General features: G+C 46.2%; 1 protein-coding gene across 3 annotated transcripts in view; it reads left to right on the top strand.

The window, feature by feature from the left end:
* The first annotated feature begins 1,192 nt into the window (after window positions 1-1,192).
* Window positions 1,193-22,327, top strand: part of Kctd3 (potassium channel tetramerization domain containing 3) — a 37,656-nt gene continuing 16,521 nt past the window's right edge. The window contains exons 1-10 of one of the 3 annotated variants that reach the window (XM_051148117.1): window positions 1,194-1,346; window positions 7,489-7,542; window positions 7,913-7,958; window positions 8,986-9,059; window positions 11,898-11,956; window positions 12,198-12,278; window positions 13,212-13,352; window positions 13,885-13,975; window positions 17,403-17,593; window positions 21,918-22,033. In XM_051148117.1, the coding sequence (XP_051004074.1) occupies window positions 1,264-1,346; window positions 7,489-7,542; window positions 7,913-7,958; window positions 8,986-9,059; window positions 11,898-11,956; window positions 12,198-12,278; window positions 13,212-13,352; window positions 13,885-13,975; window positions 17,403-17,593; window positions 21,918-22,033 (936 nt within the window). In that variant the 5' untranslated portion in view covers window positions 1,194-1,263. Of the gene's footprint in view, window positions 1,347-7,488; window positions 7,543-7,912; window positions 7,959-8,985; window positions 9,060-11,897; window positions 11,957-12,197; window positions 12,279-13,211; window positions 13,353-13,884; window positions 13,976-17,402; window positions 17,594-21,917; window positions 22,034-22,327 lie in introns of all 3 variants that reach the window. The other 2 variants (XM_051148116.1, XM_051148118.1) reach the window with 2 other exon arrangements.

Genomic DNA, 22,327 nt, shown 5'->3' with positions numbered 1-22,327 from the left:
GGCTGGTGGTCCTGAGTTCCGTGAGAAAGCAGGACAAGGAAGCCAGGAAGTAGTGCTCCTCTGTGGCCTCGGCATCAGCTCCCCGCTCCAGGTTCCTGCCCTAACGTCTCTCAGTGAGGACCTGTGCTATGGAAGCGTCAGTGAAATAAATCCTTTCCTCCCCGAGTCACTCTTGGTCATGGTGTTTCATCACAGCAATGGTGACCATAACGGGGTCAGGCAGCTTCCTTTTCTGTGAGCCTACTACCTCGGGCAAGCCTGGAAGCCTATCCTGTCCTTCCGTATGCATCCAGAGCACCACCTAGAACCTTGTTCCTTTCCAGCATCACAGCACTTAAGATAGTATTCTTTGTGAATTTCATACATGAATGCAATGGAATATGATCAGACCCCCCCACCCCTGCGAGTTGTGTAGTTATTTTAAACCTCAATCTTCTATTTTTGAAGAGGTATTAGGGCTGAGTGGTAGACTGCTCTGCATGTGTGAAGTTCTGGGTTCAATTCTCAGTACCTACAGTGAACAGTTAACACACACACACACACACACACACACACACACACACACACACGCACGAATGAAATATTAAGGCTCCAATACATAATGCTGAGAGCAAAAAGCGATCAGTAAACGAATTGTGTGTATGCACATTCTAGAAACATGCTGTTGGACATTGCGCACCCCAGGGGTGTTTCTGCTTCCTCCTACCCTGAGCAGAGGCAGCGTGGAAGTTAACTGAGCTTGGATGCAAGGTGTTCAGTTTCTTAACTTTTCATTGAATGTGCACACGTACATTTAGACATCGATCTGAACAAATGCGAAATTTTCTTTCTTCCCGGAATCTGTGTACTGGTAACTGAAAAAAAAAAAAGAAAAAAAAGAAAACAAAACAAAAAACCCAAATCTTTCCTAGGGCATCAGTGGCACAAGACCCTCCACTCCAGGTCCGCCCACCGCCAGGAGCTCCTCCCTTTCTCCAACCCCACCCACTCCTATCCTTTGCTGGGAAGCGCAAACTTGCGGCTTTTTGTCCCACGCGGCGATCCGTCCTCTCAGGTTGTGGCGGCCGCCATGGAGGCGAGTGAGCCCTGAGAAGAGGCTGGGCTGGGCCAGCGGCCTGCAACCACGAGAGGCGGAGGCCGCAAGCACGTAGCCGGGGAAGAGGGTGCGAGCCGGGACGCTGCGGGAGGCTCGGCGCTCCGTGTTGTGCTCCGGCCGCCGAGCCGCCGCCGCTCCTGGCCTCGGCCCCGGCTCCGGCCGCAGACATGGCGGGCGGGCACTGCGGCAGCTTCGCCGCGGCGGCGGCCAGCAGCGGGGAGATCGTACAGCTGAACGTCGGGGGGACCAGGTGAGCCCGCGGCCGCGAGGGGACATGGGGCGGGATAGCCCCCGGCCTCGGGGGGCGGCATGTACAAGCCCAGGTGGGCTAGGTGCTGCAGCCTGGGTGGCGTCTGCACGGCCAAGGCGGGGTACCCGCTGCAGCCTGGACGGGGTCTGCCCCTCCAGCCTGGCTGCCCACTGCAGTCTGAGCAGCGTCTGCCCCTCCGCGTGGGGTGCCCGCTGCAGTCGGGGCAGCGTCTGCACCTCCTGGCGCGGTACCCGCTGCAGTCAGTCAGGGCAGCGTCTGCACCTCCAGGTGGGGTATCCGCGGCTGGCATAGTCCGAACCGCCATGCGCGGTCCTCAGAGTCTGGCCCCAGGTCCAGTGCGTAGCACTGTTCAAACTCAGTGTTTATTCCTCCGGGTTCCTAGGGTGTCAGGCCACGGGAGCACAGTTGGCATGGTGGGCCTGTCTGAGCCAGTGACTCAGGGCCTCCCACCTGCTGCTAGGCAGGCGTGATGACACTGAGCTGTCAGCATTCCAGCAAGTTGTAGTCTCTAGTAAAGGCTCGGGAGCGGGTCTCCCTTTGTGTAGGCTCACCTAGCTGTGGGCTTAGCTTCCGCAAGGAACACTAATGCGTCTTTGAAAGCCTGCTAAGGTAAGGGACTGTGTAATGCAAACACGGGCTCGGGGAACCGGGTAGCTCAGCATCGTTGTTTATTTCCAGTGTCTCTTGGTGCGTGGACAGGAAAGGTCTGTTCCACGTGTAGAGGCGTGTGTCTAGAAACTGGCTTGTGAGCACCTTAGGTGTTGGGAAAAAGGAAGGCAGCTGAACTCTGTTCTTTATGCCCCTTAGGCTTTCCACTCCTGTTCTGTGCCTTTTATTAAGTTTGTTGGCAAAATAGACCCCCCCCAAAAAACCCCCAAAAAAACAAAACCAAAAAACAAACAAACAAACAAACCCAACAACAACCAAACAAAACAAAAACAAACAACCAAACCAAACCAAACCAAAAAACCCGTTTTTTGGATTTGCTGTGACTTACATATTACTCTTCCCAGAAAAGGATATGTACCAGCACTGGTTGAGGGAGCTTTGGTTTAAGGCGTAGTCAGGGTGTAGGGAGTGGGTGCTCTGGGACACAGGCTATTTTGTTGTTCTGGGAAGGCTATTTTTCAATGTTTAAGACTTTAAGCATGTAACACTTTTGCATATTTAAAAAGCACAAAGTAACAGCAGTGAAAACGGTGCCGTGGCTCTCAGGGGCTAGGGTACTTGGTATGGTCTAAATGCTTTGCCACCTTTTCCCTCCAAAGCAGAGTTTTAACAGTTGGAGAAGTTGCACCCTTACTGCATTGTAAGCATCCAGATCATATGCCAATGACCTCTACTGCATTATGTACATACCAGGTCATGTGCAAATGACCTCATCTCCTAATGGAAAAAGTGGTTTTCCTGCCCACCTAAAATTATAGGAAAGTATTGCAGGTAACTTGGCATGCGAAAGTGAAACGCCCCACAAAGAGTGTGCAGTGTGGGTTACTGCAGAGAAGCAAGTCTTCACACTGGTTCCCAACATCTGTGGATGGCTGACATATTTCCTCTCAGGCCTTCAGAAAAAAATAGTGTTGTGGCAAAAACTAAGCTATATTGTTATTTTTAAAAGGTTGCTTTGTTCTGCCTTGATTGTGTGTGTGAAGGCAGGTGCCTGTGGAGGCCAAAGGACCCCTTACATCTGGAGTTACAGGTGTTGTGCGTTGTGAGACACCTGATGTGGGTGTTGGGAATGAAACTCTGGCCCTCTGCAAGAGTGGCAAGTGTTCTTAATTACGGAACCATTGCTGGGTGTGGTGGCTTATGCCTTTAATCCCAGCACTTGGGAGACAGAGGCAGGTGGATCTCTGTGAATTTGAGGCCAGCTTGGTCTGCAAAGAGCGTTCCAGGACGTCCAGGGCTACACAGAGAAACCCTGTATCGAAAAACAAACAAACAAGCAAACAAAAAAGTACTGAACCATCTCTTCAGCCCTTACAGTGTTATTTTTTGTATATTGGAGATGGATGTGGTCAGCAGGCTGGCTCAGCTGAAAGAGGCACTTAACAAGGCAAGCCTGGCACCCTGTGTCTCACCCCTGAAAGCTGCATAAAGATGAAAGAGAAAACTGACTCCACATGCACACTGCGTGTGGCATGCATGCCCACCCCTTGCTTGCCACCTGCATCAGTGATGCAAAATAATAAAAAAGAAAGTGAATGGCTTAAAGAGTAAGCTGTCAAGGATTTTACTTTATCTGTGGAACTTGATTGTTACTGGGTTCTGAATTTTCAAAGTGCTCATTAGCAGAGAATACAAAATACGAGAATAAATTTATTACTGGCTTAAACATTTTAGAAGACATAAAAATTGGTAGATAGGAATGAAACACAAAAGTGAAATTTAAGGTTTGGAATTGTTAGGGTTGAATATTTTGAAAGTAATGGCAGCATTCGATGCCGCATGTTGTTCCCTGTTTAGGTGTTCATGGAATTACACATCCTTTCAGCATGTGGGAGCTAGAAGAGGGCCAGAAGCCATGTTTATCCTGGACAAAACAGTTAAACACAGGACAGTCACTCAAGTCACTGGAAGGGAAAAAGTCCCTCTGTGATTGCCTGTGACATCAGGAATGGCCGATGGAAGACGGCGTGTGGCATGGCTTAAAGCCCTGAAGTCACGGAGTAAGGTGCAAAAGGCGTTTGTTCAGAACGAGAAGGAAGAGAGAGTGCTGCACTGTCAAGGAGAGAGAACAGGGAGCAGCTCACCCGGGTTGTCTGAGTTAGCATCTCCTGGGGCTTTCCTTAAAGGCTGGCAGGGAAGATTATGTACAGCCTGAGTGGTGAGTCCCAGAGCAGCTCGCGTAGGTATCGATGGCGGTGGGAGAGGGCCAGGTCCACTTGATGGGGCCTCGTTGATGGGCAGTTTTGGAATTAGATGGATTTATTCTGCACACTGCAGGCCTTCCTTCTAAGTTAACACCCTTGGGCAAGTTACTTTGTATTGGTAAGTTTCCTGAAACGCATAGTTAGGCTTGTACCAATCTCACGCATTGATAAAGAGCTTGAGGCAAGCCTAAAGCGTGGGAGTCAGCGGCCTTATCATAGTACTGTTTCATAAGGCATCATTTGACTTGGGTTGCTTCATCCTTTCAAATAACTTTTGTAGCAAGCCAAGAATGGAGTACGACCAGACATGCTAATTTCCTTAGACTTCTTGCCGTGTTTACTGTCCATCCATCCATCCTTGGCACACCTCAGATACTAGATAAAAATGAAACAAAGGCTTTCATATATATGTAAAAAAGAATTAAGCTAATCACATGTATAAGTTTTCCAACCTCTTTGCCCAGAAGTTGCAGATTGTTTTATGGCGTGGGCTTGCTACTGATTCACTGTGTGCAGGTTTCCATCATACTGTCTGTGACTGTCTCCACCACTTGAGTGCGGTGACTACAGCCGTGTGCCACTGGGCCTGGTGGGGCAGCCTGATTGTGAGCAGGCCTATGTGCTTTAACACGGGTTCCTGAAGGGGATGAACATGGACTGTCAGAAGTTACTAACTATCCATGTTAACTTTGCTGCTGTGACAACATACCTGATAAAAGCAGCTTAAAGAGGTAGGGGCTTGTTTGGGCCCACAGTGGCAAGCTCAGAAGTGTGGGAGCTCGTGCAGGCAAGCAAAGGGAGGCACGCTCCTTTCCTTGTTAGCCAGTCCTCTGGTCCGGAGTCAGTGAGTGGAGATGCTCCGCTATCTCTGCCTCCAGATGCCTTGAGACCCTGAGCCCTAGCCAACCGAGTGGTGCTGCTTGTTTTTCTTTTGTATTGTTTTTGTCGACTTGACATAAGTGGGGGTCATCTAGGAAAAGAGAACCTCTGAGAAGATGTCTAGCCTGTAGGGCCCGGCACAGTGGCGCATGCCTATAATCCCAGCACTCGGGAGGCAGAGGCAGGTGGATCTCTGTGAGTTCGAGGCCATCCTGGTCTACAAAATGAGTCCAGGACAGCAAGGCTACACAGAGAAACCCTATCTCAAAAAACAAAACAAAACAAAACAAAGCAAAAAAAGAAGATTGGTCTGTAGGCGACTCTTTGGAACATTTTCTTGATTAATGATTGATGTGGGAAGGCTCAGTCCCCTGTGTGTGGAACTTCTCTTGGGCAGATGGTCCTGGGTTATACAAAATAGCAAGTTGAATAAGCTAATTGACACAGGAGGGCCCAGCATGCTGTGGGTGGTACCACAGGTGGCTGGGCAATCTAAGGAAAAGGGAGCCCCTAACTCTGCTCCAGTCCCTGTCACCAGGTTCCTGCCCTCAGTTCCTGCCTTTGCTCCCTTTCATGATGGACTGAGATCTGTTGAGACCTGTAAACCAATAGACCCTTTTCCCCCCCAGGTTGATTTTGGTCAGTGTTTTAACACAGCAACAGAAAACAAAGGTGCATCTTCCCAATTATTTAGTCTAGAGACTTCTTTGCAGACACTCCAAAGGCTTGTTTCCATGTTCCACTGAAGAGTTTGCTAAGAAATGCCTTTATGGAAAATTGCCAAATTTATTTGTACCTATTTGTTGGACTCCTTCCTACTTATGTCTTCATATATTTTTGTATACATCAATTTATTTGAGACAAAGTCTCATTGGCCTCGACTTTGCTGCATATCTCTGGCTGGCATGGAGCTCACTCTCCTGCCTCAACATGTACCACCACGCCTGGTTTGGTCCTTTCTTAGATTAGTGAGCACAGGACTTGCTTGACCACACTTAGATTACTTATAACCTGTGAAGCTAGGCGTGAGCTAGCACCCCTGGTCTCTGGCAGGTCTCTTAGTAGAACACATAGACAGATATTTCTGTAAGGAATGAATTGTTTGGGCCTGGAGACTTGGTTCAGTGCTCAAGAGCACTTGTTGCTCTTGCAGAAGACCAAGTTTTGAGTCCCAGTACCCACTTGGTGGCTCACAGCTGTCTGTAACATCAGTCCCAGGGGCATCTGACGAGCTCTACTGCCCTCTGTGGGCACCGTGCACACACTCATACACATAAGATAATAACATAAATCCATCTTTAAGAAAACAGTGATTTCTGTCTTTTCCTTACTAGGTCAGTTTTCCTTACAGACTATACATCTGTGGATGGAGGAAGCTGAGTTGATTTTTTTCCCCTCTGATTAGGAAGTGAGCTTTGATAACAGTAGGGGATGGATGTCTGTGAGATAAGCAGGCTGTGTCAGACATTTTACAGAAGGGACCTTGTACTTCTGCTCTCAGAGATTAGGTGACAGAAGGCCTGCCATGTGGACAGCGTGGTGATGTATTTATCAATTCTTGCTTTATGTGGAAATGTTCTGTTGTGACCATATAGAGCCCAAAGATTGTGCAAAGAGGCCAGTGTCTCAGCTTGTACAAAACACTTACTTGGTGAGGGTGTGCATCTCTGTTTCAGAGTAGCTGTGGGTTCTGTGCTGGTACTAGGCTATGGGTCATAGGTCATTCTCAACACTGCTCCCCACCTTTAAACAATGCATAGGCGTGTGTATGTGTGTGTGTGTGTGTAAAACACACTTCTGAAAGTATATTTGAAAGTTGTGCAGTTTTTCAAGGAATAGTCAATTATTAGAGGTGAAATGGCCTTAAGCCTTTGCTGTCTCAATGCTTACTCATAAGTTGGAAATGGCCCAGGAATGTTGTCTAGAGAGTGTTGATTTACATAATTACACAAGTTGCTAGTTTCTCAGAAGGGGGTCATCTGGGACAGAATGTCTGGAGAAGCTACTGTGGGTTTAGTAAGCTAGTGATGTCAGCAGAGATGGGTACAACTTGGGGTGCTGGACATGAAGAGGGTGATTGAGCTGGGGCAGAGACAAAAGGGGCAGAACACAAAGATGAGGGAGAACAGTGGCCAGAGTGCTGCATATAGCGCAACTGAGAGGCTGAGATTTGTCGCAGACTGAAAAGCTTTGTGTTTGCTTTTTTGAGCTCTGTATGAAAATCTTCACGCTGACCACAAAGTAGTAGAATTTAAAGGAGTGAGCACAGTGGGTATGGTTGCTGGGGTGTGATGGCTTCTCAGCCTGTGAGCATTGCTGGCTCAGGTGCATTCCCGTTTATAATGAATGCCACATGATTTCAATTGCAGATTCAGTACCTCAAGACAGACTCTTATGTGGATTCCAGATTCTTTTTTTTCCAGGTAATTTATCTAATTTGTGTTATTATGCATTTGACTAATTACTAAAATATGAAAATTTCCTTATTAGTTAAATTAAAATTTTTAAAAAATATTTTGAATTAAAAATGTTAACTCTGAAGTTAGAAATGTTATTGTTTTTGTACCATTGAGAAAGGTTTTGCTGGGTCTTGAACTCCTGTTCCACCTGCCCTCAGCCTTCTAAGGAGTTACAGGCATACACTCTGCACCTGATTAAAATTGAGTTTTTTTTTTTTTTTTTTTTTTTTTAAGTTGGAGACATAAATGTGCTTGTTTGACTTTGACATTTGTTAGGAAGCTGTTTGTGTTCAAATTTTCATACCTAACTCTAGGTTATCTTAATGTTCCCTAGTTTGCTGAGTGGAAGAATCTCCACACTCCGAGACGAGACTGGTGCTGTGAGTATAATGTGGTTATATTTCCATACTCGACCAGCAAACGCTTTAAGTTTCAGTGTGTGCTGACAGGAAAGCTCTTATTTTGGTAAACACAAAGTGTGGCTTTTTTAAATTGTCACATACAGTGTTTCTAAACTGGAACTAGTAAGCAGACACTATTGCATGTAGCAATTTGACACGTCTGTGATTAGAGAGATGGCATTGACAAGTAATAGTTTTTTAGTCAATAATTAAAACTTTAATAGTCAATAAATATAAGTGAGAAAATACTTTGATATTAGAATGGTAGAGGTTGTAAGTGAGTAAAGCCCTGCTGGTTGTTATGAACCTGTGAAGCAGTGCAGTGTGGAAACAAAGGCCTGTAAGCTTTAGACAGAGGTCGGCGTCCACACATAGAGTGCTGTCCTGGACGCAGCTGTGTTCAGGCGACTAGTGTTAACGCGAGGGACAGTTCACAGAAGTCGTTTGAAGTTAATTTATTTGATGAGATTTGCAGGCAAAATAAGACAGCAAAGCAGATGTATCTTCATGAAATTATTTTAGTTAAAAATTGAATTTAAAAATCCAGTTCACCGATTTCCTGCAGTAAGCATCTTTGTGCTGTGTATTCTGTGTTCCTCTGTGGTAATCCTCCTGAGCTTGTCAGTTAGGCCTGTGGAAGTCCTGCCCTGTTGCAGGTGACAGCTGTGGCAGCACTGCTCTCTGTGTGCACTGGAGCCGCACAGCGCTCACTCCGTTCAGCACTCACAGGGCCCATGCTGGCTGCAGCTGTGGGCACTGCCACAGCAGCACTGACCAGTGTTGGCTGAGCTGTGGGGTGTGTCAGATGGGGATGTCTCTCTGGTGTCTCCCCCACCCCGCAGGCATCAGCAGTTGGGAAAACGTTTAACAGGTCAGTCTCAGAAACAGTAAAATTGAGGAAGTCTAAGAAATTCTGTCTTTTTTCTTTGGTTGTGTTTAAGATTTTTTGGGGGGGGAGGGAGACATTAATTTTTGACTTGATAATGAAACAGTTCTTCCCTTGCAGATATTTATTGATAGGGACCCTGCAGCATTCGCCCCCATTCTAAATTTTCTTCGGACAAAAGAACTCGACTTAAGGTAGGAGACTCATCCTTTCTGAGGCCTTGCTGGCAGCCAGTGTTTGGGCCTGTTCACACAGAGACCTGCCTGCCCAAGACTGCTTCTTAGTGGGTGTGCTTGTCCTCCCCATGCATGGCACACGGTATAACAGTTACTGAATCTAAGCGTGCAGCGTGTGATAGTCACGGCAGGGTCATTGCTGCCTGGTCCCCTCAGATGATACTGTTTCTTGTGTGGGAACCTTCTGGTGCTGTCTGAGTAATTTTGAATGTGTAGATAATTGTAGACTGCAGTGCAGCTGTGCGGTGTAATGGCGTTGACTCCCACCTGTGTTTTGTTACCTACTCCCCCCGCCTCCTGCCCCCCAGCCTCTAAGTGCCTCTGATCTGCCCGGTGGCCAGCGAGCATCCTCAGCTGAAGTTGGATGGTACAGGCCACCGTGCTCTTCCCTCTAGGATGTTCTGGCAGCTTCCTGGGCAGTTCCCTGCTTTGCATCCCTGTGTTTGACTTTAGTCCTGTAGCCAACAGTCGGCCGCTCTGCTGAAACCGCAGAAGTTACTGTGGACTGTTGGCTGGCAGTTATGGGTTTGGACCCGCCACCGCCCCCCCCCCCCCCCTGCTTAATTTCTCTTACCAGCCTGTCCTTCTGTCCTTTCTGGTGTTTGTTCTTTGCTGTGTCTGCCTAAGGCAGCGTTGGCACTTCCTGCCTGTCAGGGCGTCAGCTCTTACTTCATGTATTTGCTTTTCCAGGAGTCTTTCTTCAGCAGACCTCAACTCTAGACAGCCTCCTTGCCATGCACACAGGCCTAACCCTGTGGCCAGCACGTAGTGCTTTATGGATTATGGTCACTTAAACATGTCTGTGTATTTCCGTCTTGAGCTGCAGCTTACATTCCTGTCAGGAAGGCTTAAGGAGTAGTTTTTTTTATGTTTCATTATTTCTTTCAGACTTTAATGAAGGCTTTGATTTTTTTTTTTTTGGGGGGGGGGTACTACTTTTGGGCTACCTTTAGCTGCTGCTTCACTTAGTTTCGGCTCCCACTCACTGATGTGTGCTTTTTGCAGATGAAGTTGTTTATTCATTCATTTTGGCTGTCTTGTTCCCAGTGCTAAAACATGTGATGTGTGCAAGCCAGCATTTATTAAATCAGCAGTAGAGCATTGGGGTGTGTTTGATTTGGTTTTTCATCTGGGCCTAGAATGGGTGAGAGGTGAACAGACAGTAAGCTTCTGGAATGAGATTGGTTTCATGTACCTCATTCAATTCAGACTTCTGTTTGCTTGTGACTGACCCACAGTCACATCCATAAGGAAAGGCCTCCTGCTTACTCACCCATCTTCATAGCAGCCAGTTCCTTTTGTTATTTAAAGAAGCCTAGCAAATTTAAATTTTATGGGTAGTTGCTTTTAATAAGAAGGGAAGGAATGTATTTTTTAAAAATGTGTTACCCTGTTTCTTGCATAACATTTTGTACTGGTGGTACCACAGACTATGACTTTGTCTGCCAGTCTATTCAAGGGATTACCTGCAGCTCCTTAAAGAGTCTCATGTTTGTCCTGAGCCCTTCTGTCTTGGACCTTGCCACTGTACCATTGGCTTTAAAGGGGAATTTGGAAGTTTCTAGCATTCTTTGTGTTTTGTTTTTCGTGTGTGTGCAAACTCACGCTCTCATGTGCTGCGCCATGCTTATGTTTATACATGTACCAAGGTTGGTGTCAGGTATCTTGGGTTTCTCTGTGTTTTACATCGGGGCCAGGTCTCTCAGTTGCTCCTGGATCTCACCGGCTACTGGTTAGTCCAGCCGGCAGCGTGCTCTGGAGCCCTCTGTCTCCGCCTTCTTTACGGGTGGGCTCCATAACCAGCTGGCATTTTGGGATGTGAATGGAGCTGGACTCCTACCCCTGGGCCATCATTTGGGGCTGCAGTTTCTTTACTCCACCCCTTCCCAGCCCATTCCTTCTTGTGTTAAATTAGTCACAAATGAAACAGTTAACTCCCAGTTATATACACTGAGGCCTGGCCATCCTCAGAGGAGGAACGGATTGTAGCCATTAGTGCTGTGGGCTGTGGAGCTCGCACTCACTGCACTTCCTGTTGACTGTCACCCAGCTGCACTGCTGTTGGCCATGCTGTCTACGTCAGGGTACAAAGTCCATGCCAGCCTTTAAAACCCAAGTTTCAGTTTATTTTATCAACAAATATATTACAAGGTGTGTAACTGAGCTCTGTACTAGGCACTGTAGAAGAGCGGCAACACTAGGCAGAAGATGATGACGCTTATAGGGCGCTTACAGTATTGTGGGGAAGGTTAAAATATGAACAGAAAGAATTGTTAAAAAGTCCCATAGGAGAATGGTTTCAGCTTTTTTTTTTTTCTTGATAATTCATTTGTACTAGTCCTCAAATCCTCCTTACTCACACAAATCATCAAAATATGTATGGCTTTTAAGTAGGTTACAGAATGTTTTTATTTTAAAGATTTACTTTTGTTTTATGTGTAGAATGTTTGTCCACACATGTGTCTGTGCACCATGTACACACAGTGCCCTTAGAGGGAGTTGGATCTCCTGGAACGAGTTCGGGTGGATAAGAGCGTCCCTTGGCCTTCTAGGAACTGAGTCTGTGCCCTGGAAGAGCAGCACACACTCTTGGCCACCGGGCCATCTCTCCAGCCCCTGCAGAGTGCTTTGTTCCGTGCCATGCCCTTTAGCCCTTCAGGTGATAAACGGTGTAAGAAAAAGGAGACGAGGAAAGCAGGATTTAGGCTGGATGGCCTCATCCCCTTCTCCTTTGTCTCGGTGGTCGCCCAGGTCTCCAGGCTTAAAGAGCTCACTGCCCTTGTTGTTTCTTTGCAGGGGGGTGAGCATCAATGTTCTCAGACACGAAGCCGAATTCTATGGGATCACTCCACTAGGTAAGTATTGATCGTCCAGGACTGACCTGTGTGCTAAACTGGCCCAAAGGCAGGTGTCCTCCATCAGGTCCTCTGCAGAGAGTACTTCAGGGCTTAGCTTTTCACAGTGAGAAGTTAAATCTCATGTGAGCTACTAAGACATTTCTCCTTTCTCTTCCTACCATCCTTAACTAGAGAAAGTAGATGTGGGGTAGGTTTGTATTTGCATGTCCCCCTGACAAGCTCGCATTGACTGTTACAGTGCGAAGGCTGCTGCTTTGTGAGGAGCTGGAGAGGTCGTCCTGCGGCAGTGTCCTGTTCCACGGCTACTTGCCTCCACCAGGTACTGCAGCTCAAGTTTGTTCAGTCCTTTAAAAAGTATTTTTGTCATTGAGCAAATAAGAAATGGCTCAGTGGTTAAGAGCATTGGCTGCTCTTCTAGAGGTCCCGAGTTCAATTCCCAGCAATGACCTGGTGGCTCACAACCATCTGTAATAGGATCTGATGTCTTCTTACGGTGCGCATGAGGACATTGTACTCACATGCATGAAATAAATACATCTAGAGAAAAAAAATAAAGAAAAACTTTCTTGGTTATTTGAGTTTCTATAAACCTGGACCTTACCCGAGTGTGTCCTTTCATGAGAGTGAAGCTGCATGGCATGGGGAGCTGGGGTTGGCACCTTCTGTGAGGGCCAGAGGAAGGTCTCCGTGGCAGCACCATGGCTGCCATGCACAGCCCTGACCCTGAGCCCCAGGAGCTCCCTGCACTTACTTACAAGAGTTGGGCCTTTGCCTGTGCAGCACTGTGCTTCTCAGAGAGGTGTCTCTCCTGAAAGGATGAGTGCATTCAGTTGGAGGCAGCTGAATTCGGACACAGTTAGGGTGACGTGTGATACTCGAAGCTAAAGAGCAGCTCAGACTGGACAGATTGACTGCTTAGCACCCTGAAGTGGGCAAAGGGCGCATGATATGATGAGCCTTCACCTCATTGGCTTTGAAGGGTGGAAATCACAGACACTGGTTTGATGGTTGGATTGTATCTTCTTTTTTTCTTTTTTCTTATTTTCAAACACGGTTTCTCTTTGTAGCCCTGGCTGTCTTGGACTGGCTTTGTGGACCAGGCTGGCCTCAAACTCACAGAGATCGCCTGCCTCTACCTCCTGAGTGCTGGGATCATAGGTGTACACCAACATGCCCAGCTACAATGTGATTTTTTTTTTTACTGTTTTAATTTTTGGAAGGGTAACAGATAAATTTGTCTTCTTCTTTGTAGGCATTCCCAGTCGCAAAATAACTAACCCAGCTAGACCCTCTGTAGACACAAGGAATGGACTAAATTCTACAGAATGTGAAGCCCGGGGAAGCGGGACAACGCCCGTACTCTCTGGAAACGAAGAAGAGACTGTTAGGCTGGGTAAGCCAAGGTTCAGAGCAGTTTGTTCTCCAGTGACAGGCGCCGTGAGTTCAGAATAGTACTTTTTTGCTATGTATAGTACTTTTTGTCCTCTGTGCTGTATGTTGAACCCTGTAACCTACGGCTAGAGTACCCAATGTTGTAGTGCCCACCCCAGCCCTTTATTTTCGTTCTGAATCCAGATTCATCATTTATATCTTGAAAAACCATTTAACACATATTTTTATTTGAAGTGTAATATGCTCTGTTTCTGTTTTCCTTCTGTTGCTGTTTTTGTCCTTGGAACAGCTGACCAACTTTCTGTTGAGATCTAGCTAGTGAGTTCACATTTTAGGCTCCGGGGCCTTGTGGTATCTATCGGAACCCCTTAACTTGCCTCTGTCTGCTGACGGCATGATCCACAGTATAATAAGCCATGAGTACGCTCTGCTCCGACCACCCTTAACCCAGACAGGCAGAAGCATGAAATGGCCTCAGCACCAGAACTCTCTAACTCGTTAAAGATGTAAATGCTTCTCTTTAAAACCAACAGGATTTCCAGTGGACCCAAGAAAGGTGCTAATAGTTGCTGGCCACCACAACTGGATTGTGGCTGCCTATGCTCATTTCGCTGTGTGTTACAGGTACTACATCCTTAATCATCATTTGGCTTTCTTTTAAATATATTTTATATTTAGGTTGAATATCTGTTTCTTTTGGCTGTCAGTTTTTTCACTGTATGTTTCACCCACTTGACTTGATTAGAATTTGTTTTTCCTTGGTATGTACTGTAGTATGTAATGCTGGCAGCCTTCATGTCTTACATGTTTCCCAGGTGTAGAAACTGATGCAGCTGAGGTGTCTTACGTCTTCTGCCTCACCTCGCTTGTTATATTGAAGATGTTAGGCAGGATTAGGATGTGCGCTCTGTGACTCCCTCTTTCGATGATCAGTCTGTGCGTGGAGGTGAGGGCGCTGCTGCACTGTTACCCTTTACACACTGTGGGGAGTGCACTAGTGAGGCAGAGCTGTGCACGGTGATCTGGCTACCGTCTGCAGTGTGCTGGGTCTCAGGGCACTTGGGCTAGACAGAAAGGCAGTGAGGAGTGCAGAGTCCAGAGTGAGTGCTGAAAGCCTCTGGGCTGCGGGCTGTTCTGAGAGGCAGGGAGGTGGCCAGAGTTACCCCTCAGTGGGATCCATTTAATTCTGTTGTTGGAAAGTAAAGAAAGTTAGAATTTTTTCTCACATTTTTAGTTACTTTGGTTAAGAAAAAAGTAGCTGAAGTTGATCAAAAGTTGGAAAACGCCTCAGACGTTTACTGTCCCATTGTAAGTACTGAAAGTATGCCTGTGATTTGCCTCTGGAGGGCTTGGCCTGCTACCTGGTGGGGATCGGCTTGGCTGCAGCAGTGAGGAGGTGAGACTGCTGCCTGCTTTGCAGGTTTTTAGCTAGTTGCTGAATAGCATAGAAATGAACTTTTGGGAGATTCTTTTGTAGATGGCGCTTATATATGTCAACACTAGTATAGTAAGGGTTTTTTTTTTTAAGAGTTGAAAAGTCCATTAAATGTTGGTCTCATGGTTGTTTGGTATGGGTACACATTTGATTACTGACAAGGATTCCAGGAACCAATGGTAGTTGTTACAGGGATGTGGCAGTCCTGCCTGTGTCACAGGTATACAGATTGTCACCTGTCAGAGAGTGTTGAGAATCCCACAGGTTGCTCACATCCGCTTTGGTTGTACTCTCTCTGCTTCTGCTGCCACAGTTAGTCTAAGGCTGTAGCTGGTGCCTCAGCAGTGTGGAAATGAAGGCGTGAGTACTGGTTCCTTACAAACGCGAATCAGGAAGCAGACAAACAATAAAAACATTTCAAAATAAATATCATGGTACCTTTTAAGGTAGCAGTCTTTCCTACAAAGTCTTTTTTTTCACAGTTTTATATATAATTTCAAAGCCTTAAAGCAGAGAGTGCTGTGGTGGCCACTGAGGGCTTTCCGCCAGGCCCTGACTTCTGTGTGGTTGGTTTTCTGTCCCGTTTTCTTCCTGAGCTTGACGTCATTGAATTGAAAAGACCTTGTGAAAATTGCTGCCCTCTGGCATCAGGACTCATTTTAGTCTCAGTCTGGGAGGAATTTCCTTTGTTGTAGACAGTGGGAAATTTAAGAGTGCATTTCCCTTGTTCCAAGTGAGTAACTCATTCATTTACACCCTTTATCCTGTAAGTCAGCTTCCTGCTGAGTGAATGTGTGTGTCCTATGTGTACATATGTCATATGTATGTGTGTGTATTCTGGTATGTTGAACTCTTATATGCTTATCACACTTAAATACGCCATTTACTTAGAGGAACATGTTTACAGTGAGCTCCATTCTTACTAAATCTGGAGGTTTTACTACAGAAAGTACGGTAATCTCTACATTGCTGTACTGGAGTTCGTGATGAGAGCTGGAATGCGAGTGTCAGTGCACTTTGTCTCATTTTATGTATTTTAAGTTTCATATTACCTCCATGGAAGATTATACATCTATAGATTTCTTTGCATGCATTTCAATTTGAAAACAAGTTCACCCACCTTACTGAGATCGTATCATATCGGTGCAGTCATGCTGTCTAGACTATAAATGTCTGACTCTGTGAGGTCCTCATTGCTGTGGACTAGGGTACGTGTGCTCTTTGGCAAGGGTTGTCTGTGTTCCTGCAGCTTTGCTTACAAGGTCACACCATCCTTTCAAAGTCCAGTCCACCAACATGTCTGCCAAGCTTGTCAGGAGCCGCCTGTGTCCACACTGGCATACAGCATGTGTCACTAGCTTTCAAATATGGACAGCCCCTGCTCTGTGCCAGCCTGAGGGGGCTTGACAGTCCTCAGTCTCCATCAGTTTTCACTTCCTTGGATGGTAGTTTGATGTTTCTCCAACTACATCACGCCATCTGGTGGCTGAAAAGGGTAATTACAGACCTCAAAATGCTTGGGAAGATTGATAAAATTTCCCCTTTATTGCTTTGAAACTTAAGTAAGGAAAACATTAATTTCCAGTTAAGGCTTATTTTGGATTTTGTGAGTTGTAGCTGCATTACTTGAGCATACATATTTAAATGAAAGCAGCGGCCTATGCCTGTGCAGTGTGCATAGTGCAAAAGGCAGCTTTGCCCGTTCTCCTGCTAGCAGGACCAAGATGGGGCTTTTGCTGACTTGTTTATCACGGCCATATAATTAGGATGTAACCCTGGGGCCTCTGTGTGCAGTCACATAGAAGGCCTGTCTGGAAGACCCAAGTTCACATAGGACAGATAAGTCTATTAGAAATGGGAGCCAGACATAGTGGTACAAATCTGTAATCTCATCTCTTGAGAGTCTGCGCCAAAAGGATTGAGTTGGAGAGCAGCCTGGGCTACACAGTGGGATCTGCTTCAGGCAAGCCTCAGGAACAAAGAAAGACCTTGTCTCAGAGAGAGGCAGGGGAGGGGAGAAAGAAGAAGAGGAGGAGGGGAACAAAAGCAGAATGTCCAGTTACTGTGGAAGGTGGAGCACGTGCTCATTGGGTAATCAGTGGCCCCGTGAAGTGCGTAAGCCAGTCTTCAGAGAAGACCTCAGCTCCACTGTGCGTTTGCTCTGAGGTGTTTAGGGTTATGATGTGATGTCATCCAAGGTGCAGAGACTTCAGTTCCTGCCATGTCACATCAGTGACACCATTAATGTGATTGCTTACAAGGAAAATACAAATTCCATCTAAAATTCTGACTGATGTTGGCCATCATTGTCCATACGGAATGACAGTAGTAGCTTTGTGGGAAAATTTGAGAAATACAGCCATCTTAGTTTTTAAAGCATTTTACAAAATTTAACTCTTACCGGGAATTACAGTGTTCTAGTCCTTTTTTTGTGGTCACGTGTGTGCTGTGTATGCAAATGTAACTCAAGGCTGATGCTGCCTTGGAAGGTGATTTACCAACAGGTCCTTTCAATGCGTACAGACAGACAAGGGTGGGTCTGTCGTCCTTGCTGTGTCCATGTCTGTTCTCCTTCTCACCCACACTAAGCTTGTTTCACATGTCTCCTCCTAACAGAATCAAGGAGTCTTCAGGCTGGCAGCAAGTGTTCACAAGCCCATATCTGGACTGGACCATTGAACGTGTGGCTTTAAATGCAAAAGTGGTTGGAGGCCCTCATGGGGACAAGGACAAAATGGTGGCCGTTGCCTCAGAGAGCAGCATCATCCTGTGGAGCGTTCAGGATGGAGGGAGTGGAAGTGAGATCGGTAGGAAGACTCTTACCTTGTGTTTGGCCAACTGTGTCCATGTCAGTTAGGAGAGATTGGCTGTAAGTGTGATCCCTGGGGCCCAGGGATCATGGAGCTCAGTGCAGGAGGATGAGCTAGAGGAAACACTGATGCTTCAGGAGGGAGGCCTGTGGTCCAGTACGCTCTCAAAGAGCCTAGATGCTGGACAGAAGCTGTTGTTGTCTGTTTCATCTGGTGGTAGCTCTTCCCTGCACTCACACTCTGGGTGGGTAAATAGCGCATGCTCTCTTGCTTCTGTAGCCAAAGTTTTCAGACTTTTTTAGTCAAGACCAGAAAGTGTTTGTATAGGTTGTTATCTGGTGCAATTTACCTTATTAGAAATTAAGCTTGAAGTTTTTTATACTTACTGTTATAAAAATAGCAGTACTGAGCTCATTGCATTGTAATTCAAATCATGTTAATGAAGAGAGATGTTTTCAAAAAATATTTTTGAGACAAGTGATGTTGGTTATAGTTTGTAGCTCTTGATGATGTCTTTTTAAACTTTTATTTTGTGTCTATACACCCATGTGTGTTGTGTATGCATGCGTGCATATGTATATGTGAGTGTACGTTCCCATATGCCCATCTGTGGAGTCACAGAAGGATGTGGGTGTCCTGCTCTGCCACTCTGTGCCGTAATCCCTTGAGGCAGTCCTTTATTGACTTGGAGCTTGCTGGGTTTTCCTGGGCTGACCAACAAACAAACCCACTGTCTCTGCTCCCAGCCTACCACTAAGGCTAGGTCATAGGCATGCAAGACTTTTTCTCTGTTTTCAGGTGTATGCTGGGGATCTGGCCTTGGGCCTTCATGCAGTTGTAGCAAGCACTGTTCTGAACTTGACCCTCCACATCCTTGTAGTGATGTTTTTGTAACTTCTAATTCTATTTCTGTACTTTGCTGTGATACATTGACATATGTAAAGACAGGGTGGCCTGAAACAGATAAGCAGTTGTTAAAACATTTTAAAATAATATTTTCAGGTAACTGTGGCTCTTTCTCTTGAATCCTGTACCAGATTTGTGAAACTTTTCTAACTCTGCTATAATGAAGTTCAGACCTGAGTTTAACACCTGTGCTGATCAATGGAAAATGTTGGATGCTGAGTTAGGCAGATTTTGGAAACACTGATAACCATTCACCATCCAGCTTTAATACATCCAGGCCTTAGAGTCAGCACTGGTCACACACCTGGCTCTGTTAGGAAGTAGTCACACTCATGTCAGCTGAGCGCTTCAGAATACTAATTTTCACTTGAAACTTTGAATTTCTGTAGCTGATGCTTTCTTTGAATTAGGCTTGTTTTGTTTATTTTGGGGAACAGTATGCCAAATACCAAATCTGTGTTTTTCTCCCTCCCTCCCTCCCTCCCTCCTTCCTTCCTTTCCTCTCAGTGAGTGTTGAAGGTCTTTAGCCAGACATGCCAGTCTGAGTTAGAAGCACCTTAATTACTTGTGGCCCCTGGGACTTCCCGCCATTCCACAGCACCCTTTCATGCACACCTGGGGTGTCCTCAGTGAAGCCCCTGTGCCTCCCCCACACCCCTGCATAGTGCTGTGCTCATCTCTGTTGGTAATGGGAACCCCAGAAGCAGGGCAAGAGAGCTGCCTGTAGCCTGAGTGCTCTGCTGCCTCTTACACATTGCCTAAAAGTGCCACCTTGTATTTTGTCCAGTTTTGCTGTCAGTGTTTTAAAGTGTTGAATAATTGACTACCATTTCCATGGTTGACAGTGTAACCTTCCCCTTTTGGTTTGTTAGAAAATAAATTTTAACATTTAAAACATACTGCTGTGCTGGCTAGTTTTATGTCAGCTGACACAAGCTAAAGTCATTTGTTAAGAGAGAGCCTTAGTTAGGAAAAAGATCCCCCCAGATTGGTCTTTGGGCAAGCCTGTGGTGCATTTTCTTGATTGATGATTGCTATGAAGGATCCAAGTCACTACAGGTATGCCACCCCTGGGCAGGGGATCCAGGGTATTTAAGAAGCATGCCGAGCAAGCGATGAGCACAAGCCAGTAAGCAGTGTTCTTCCAGGGCCTCTGTATCCGCTCCTGCCCCCAGATGCCTGCTGCACCTTCCCTGGGTGTCAGACCGCAGGCTGTACGGTGAAAAACCCTTTCCTCCACAGGTAGTTTTTGGTTGTGGTACTTACTTATTGCATTGCAGCAATAGATACCTGAGACAGCTGGTAGCTAACAGAAAGTTAGTTGTGAACCTCCTTTCAAGTGCACCATGAGTGGAGATTTTACTCCTCAGCTTGTGTCCAGAGGCTAGCATGATGGTGAGCAGCTGCAGGAGCTGGTCCTGTAGCAGTTTGTTCATGCCCTGTAAAGGTGGCCATTTGTCGTTCTTCAGAATTTGACAGCATCACCCAGAGAACACTGTTGGGCTGGTGGATCCATGATAGGTTCTCCCGACTCTGGACCCCGCCCTAGGACAGACTAGGGTGCAGCAGTCCTGTATGAGGTACAGCTGGCCAGGGCTCGTGCCGTTGCCCTGCCGACAGTGGTCAGGGTCCTTGAGCCTAAGCTGGAGTGACACTCTGAATTCCGGAGACCATTCACACTGTCACCCTGATTTCCCAGAACCTCGCCCTTCTCTAGAGGAAATTGGCTTGCTTTAATTTCTGCCGCAGGATTGAGTGAAGTTGACTTTAGTTGCTTTTAAAGTTGCTCTGCCTCAGAACCATAGTACTGCTATGTAAATAATTGTGTATAATATAGAATTACTACCTTCTGCTGTGAAGTACAGTTGATTCCTTTACCTGTTTTTATTAAAGGGCAGTAGTGGTGGTTTGTGTCTCTTATAGCTTACTTTGCTCTGTGCTGGTTGGCAGGTGTTGCAGTCATGTGTCTGTTATGTAAATATGTATTTATACAGACACTTAAATGTGTTTTCTTCTGAGTTTTGGCTTTGTCCATTTATGTCATCTTCCTTACTGCTTTATTTCTGACATTTAAAACAATGTGGGTATGAGTGAGTATAAGTGTGAGCATGTGTCAGGCCGCGTCTGAGGTGGGGAGTGGGTATAGGTGTGAGCATGTGCCAGGCTGTGTCTGAGGTGGGGCGCATCTTTTGGGAGTTGGTTTTCTCTTTCCACTGTAGGTTTTGTGGCTCTAGCTCATATAGCCAGGCTAGCACTGCCCAACTTTACCTGCTAAGCCATCTCACTGACCCCCATGTTTTTCTTCAGGATTGCTGTAGAGCTTAGAAGCTTGAGCACGTTGCCTCTGCTCTTACATACACTAAAAGAAGATGCCCAATTCTGCCACGATGCCCAGGAGAGACAGCCATATTTTTAGGCTTGTGCTTTTAAAACACACTTTGTTTCCCCCTGAGTTCTTTTAAGGTCTCATGAGCTAACTGTTGAAAAAAACTTTTCACATTGGCACATAGGTATGTCTTTGAAATGGTTTAGTAATGGTCCAAGTAAAACAGGATTTATGTCTTGGACTCAGTTTCATGAATTAATGGATTAAAAGACATTTCCAGAAGATGTTTCTTAAGTAAGATGTTTCAATGTCAGAGTTTGATCACAGAATTTTCACAGTGAAAATGATGACTGAGTCATTTGGCTTGAGCTCTTCATAGATGGCGTATGAAGAACAGGAGTGTGACCAATGATGTAAATCTGAGGCAGGCTTCCTGCGCAGACGCTGGAGACAGGCCAGCGCACGGCTCCACGTGCCCCCTCCCCGGGAGCCTAGGAGTCTGCCTCATGCCTTAGGGTGGATTCCTGTAACCCCACCTCCTTTTCCTCATAGTTCTAGCTTACCCTCTCTCCTTCTCCAGCTTGATGACACACAGCTGTAGACCTGTGAAAACCCAACTCATGGGCTTTTTCCCTCAGCCCTTTACCCGTCTCCTTTATCCCTCCAAATATTATCGTCCCTGCACATTCGTCTGTTGTCTCTTGTTGCATTAGAGTTGAACACACTTTGCTCTTCTGAGCTGTAAATCTTGTTAAAACCCATCTCTTCTAGAAATCCTCTTGCTTTATGCAGTTCCTAGTCAATTAATGTACTCAAAACAGTACTTTATGGCCTTCTGTTAACTTATGTCTACATATGTCTTTGGTCAGTGGTTCCCCAAGACCTAGTCCATGAGCAGGCTAGCTCTGCATTAGGTGTTCCTAACGGCTTACGAAGTGACAGGTTCTGCCCTCTTTCTGGTCCCCAGTGAACATGGCGCACGATCGGTAGACTTACGTCGGTAATGCTGGAGGTGGTGCTTTAAACTAGGATGTGACTGGCTAGGAAGATGGTGCTTTATTAATGTCCCTGTTTGCTTTGCCATCTCAGGTGTGTTCAGCCTTGGTGTTCCTGTAGATGCTCTCTTCTTTATTGGGAACCAGTTGGTGGCCACAAGTCACACAGGGAAAGTGGGAGTATGGAATGCTGTCACGCAGCACTGGCAGGTAAGTCTCGAGTAACACTCATTGCAGAAGTGAGAACAGTTCCATGGCGACTGTGCCCCTTCCTAATAGAGTTCCTGCCAGTGGTAAGTGTGCCCCATGGGAGACTTGTTCCTACATAGAATCTCTTCTGTTTTAAAGAGAGTTTATTTATAAGTGATAATTTTAAACTAAGTCTTCAGGCTCCCTGCCCCCTATTTCCCTGAGATTTTTAAGAATCATGCTGTGTGCATAGGAATTGAAGAAAGCATCATTTCTTGAAGCATGGTGAGTCTGGACATGGATGGGCTGTTGAGA

This window comes from Acomys russatus, chromosome 6 (assembly GCF_903995435.1).
Source record: "Acomys russatus chromosome 6, mAcoRus1.1, whole genome shotgun sequence".
NCBI classification, from domain to species: domain Eukaryota; kingdom Metazoa; phylum Chordata; class Mammalia; order Rodentia; family Muridae; genus Acomys; species Acomys russatus.
This window is presented reverse-complemented; position numbering and strand designations above follow the sequence as displayed.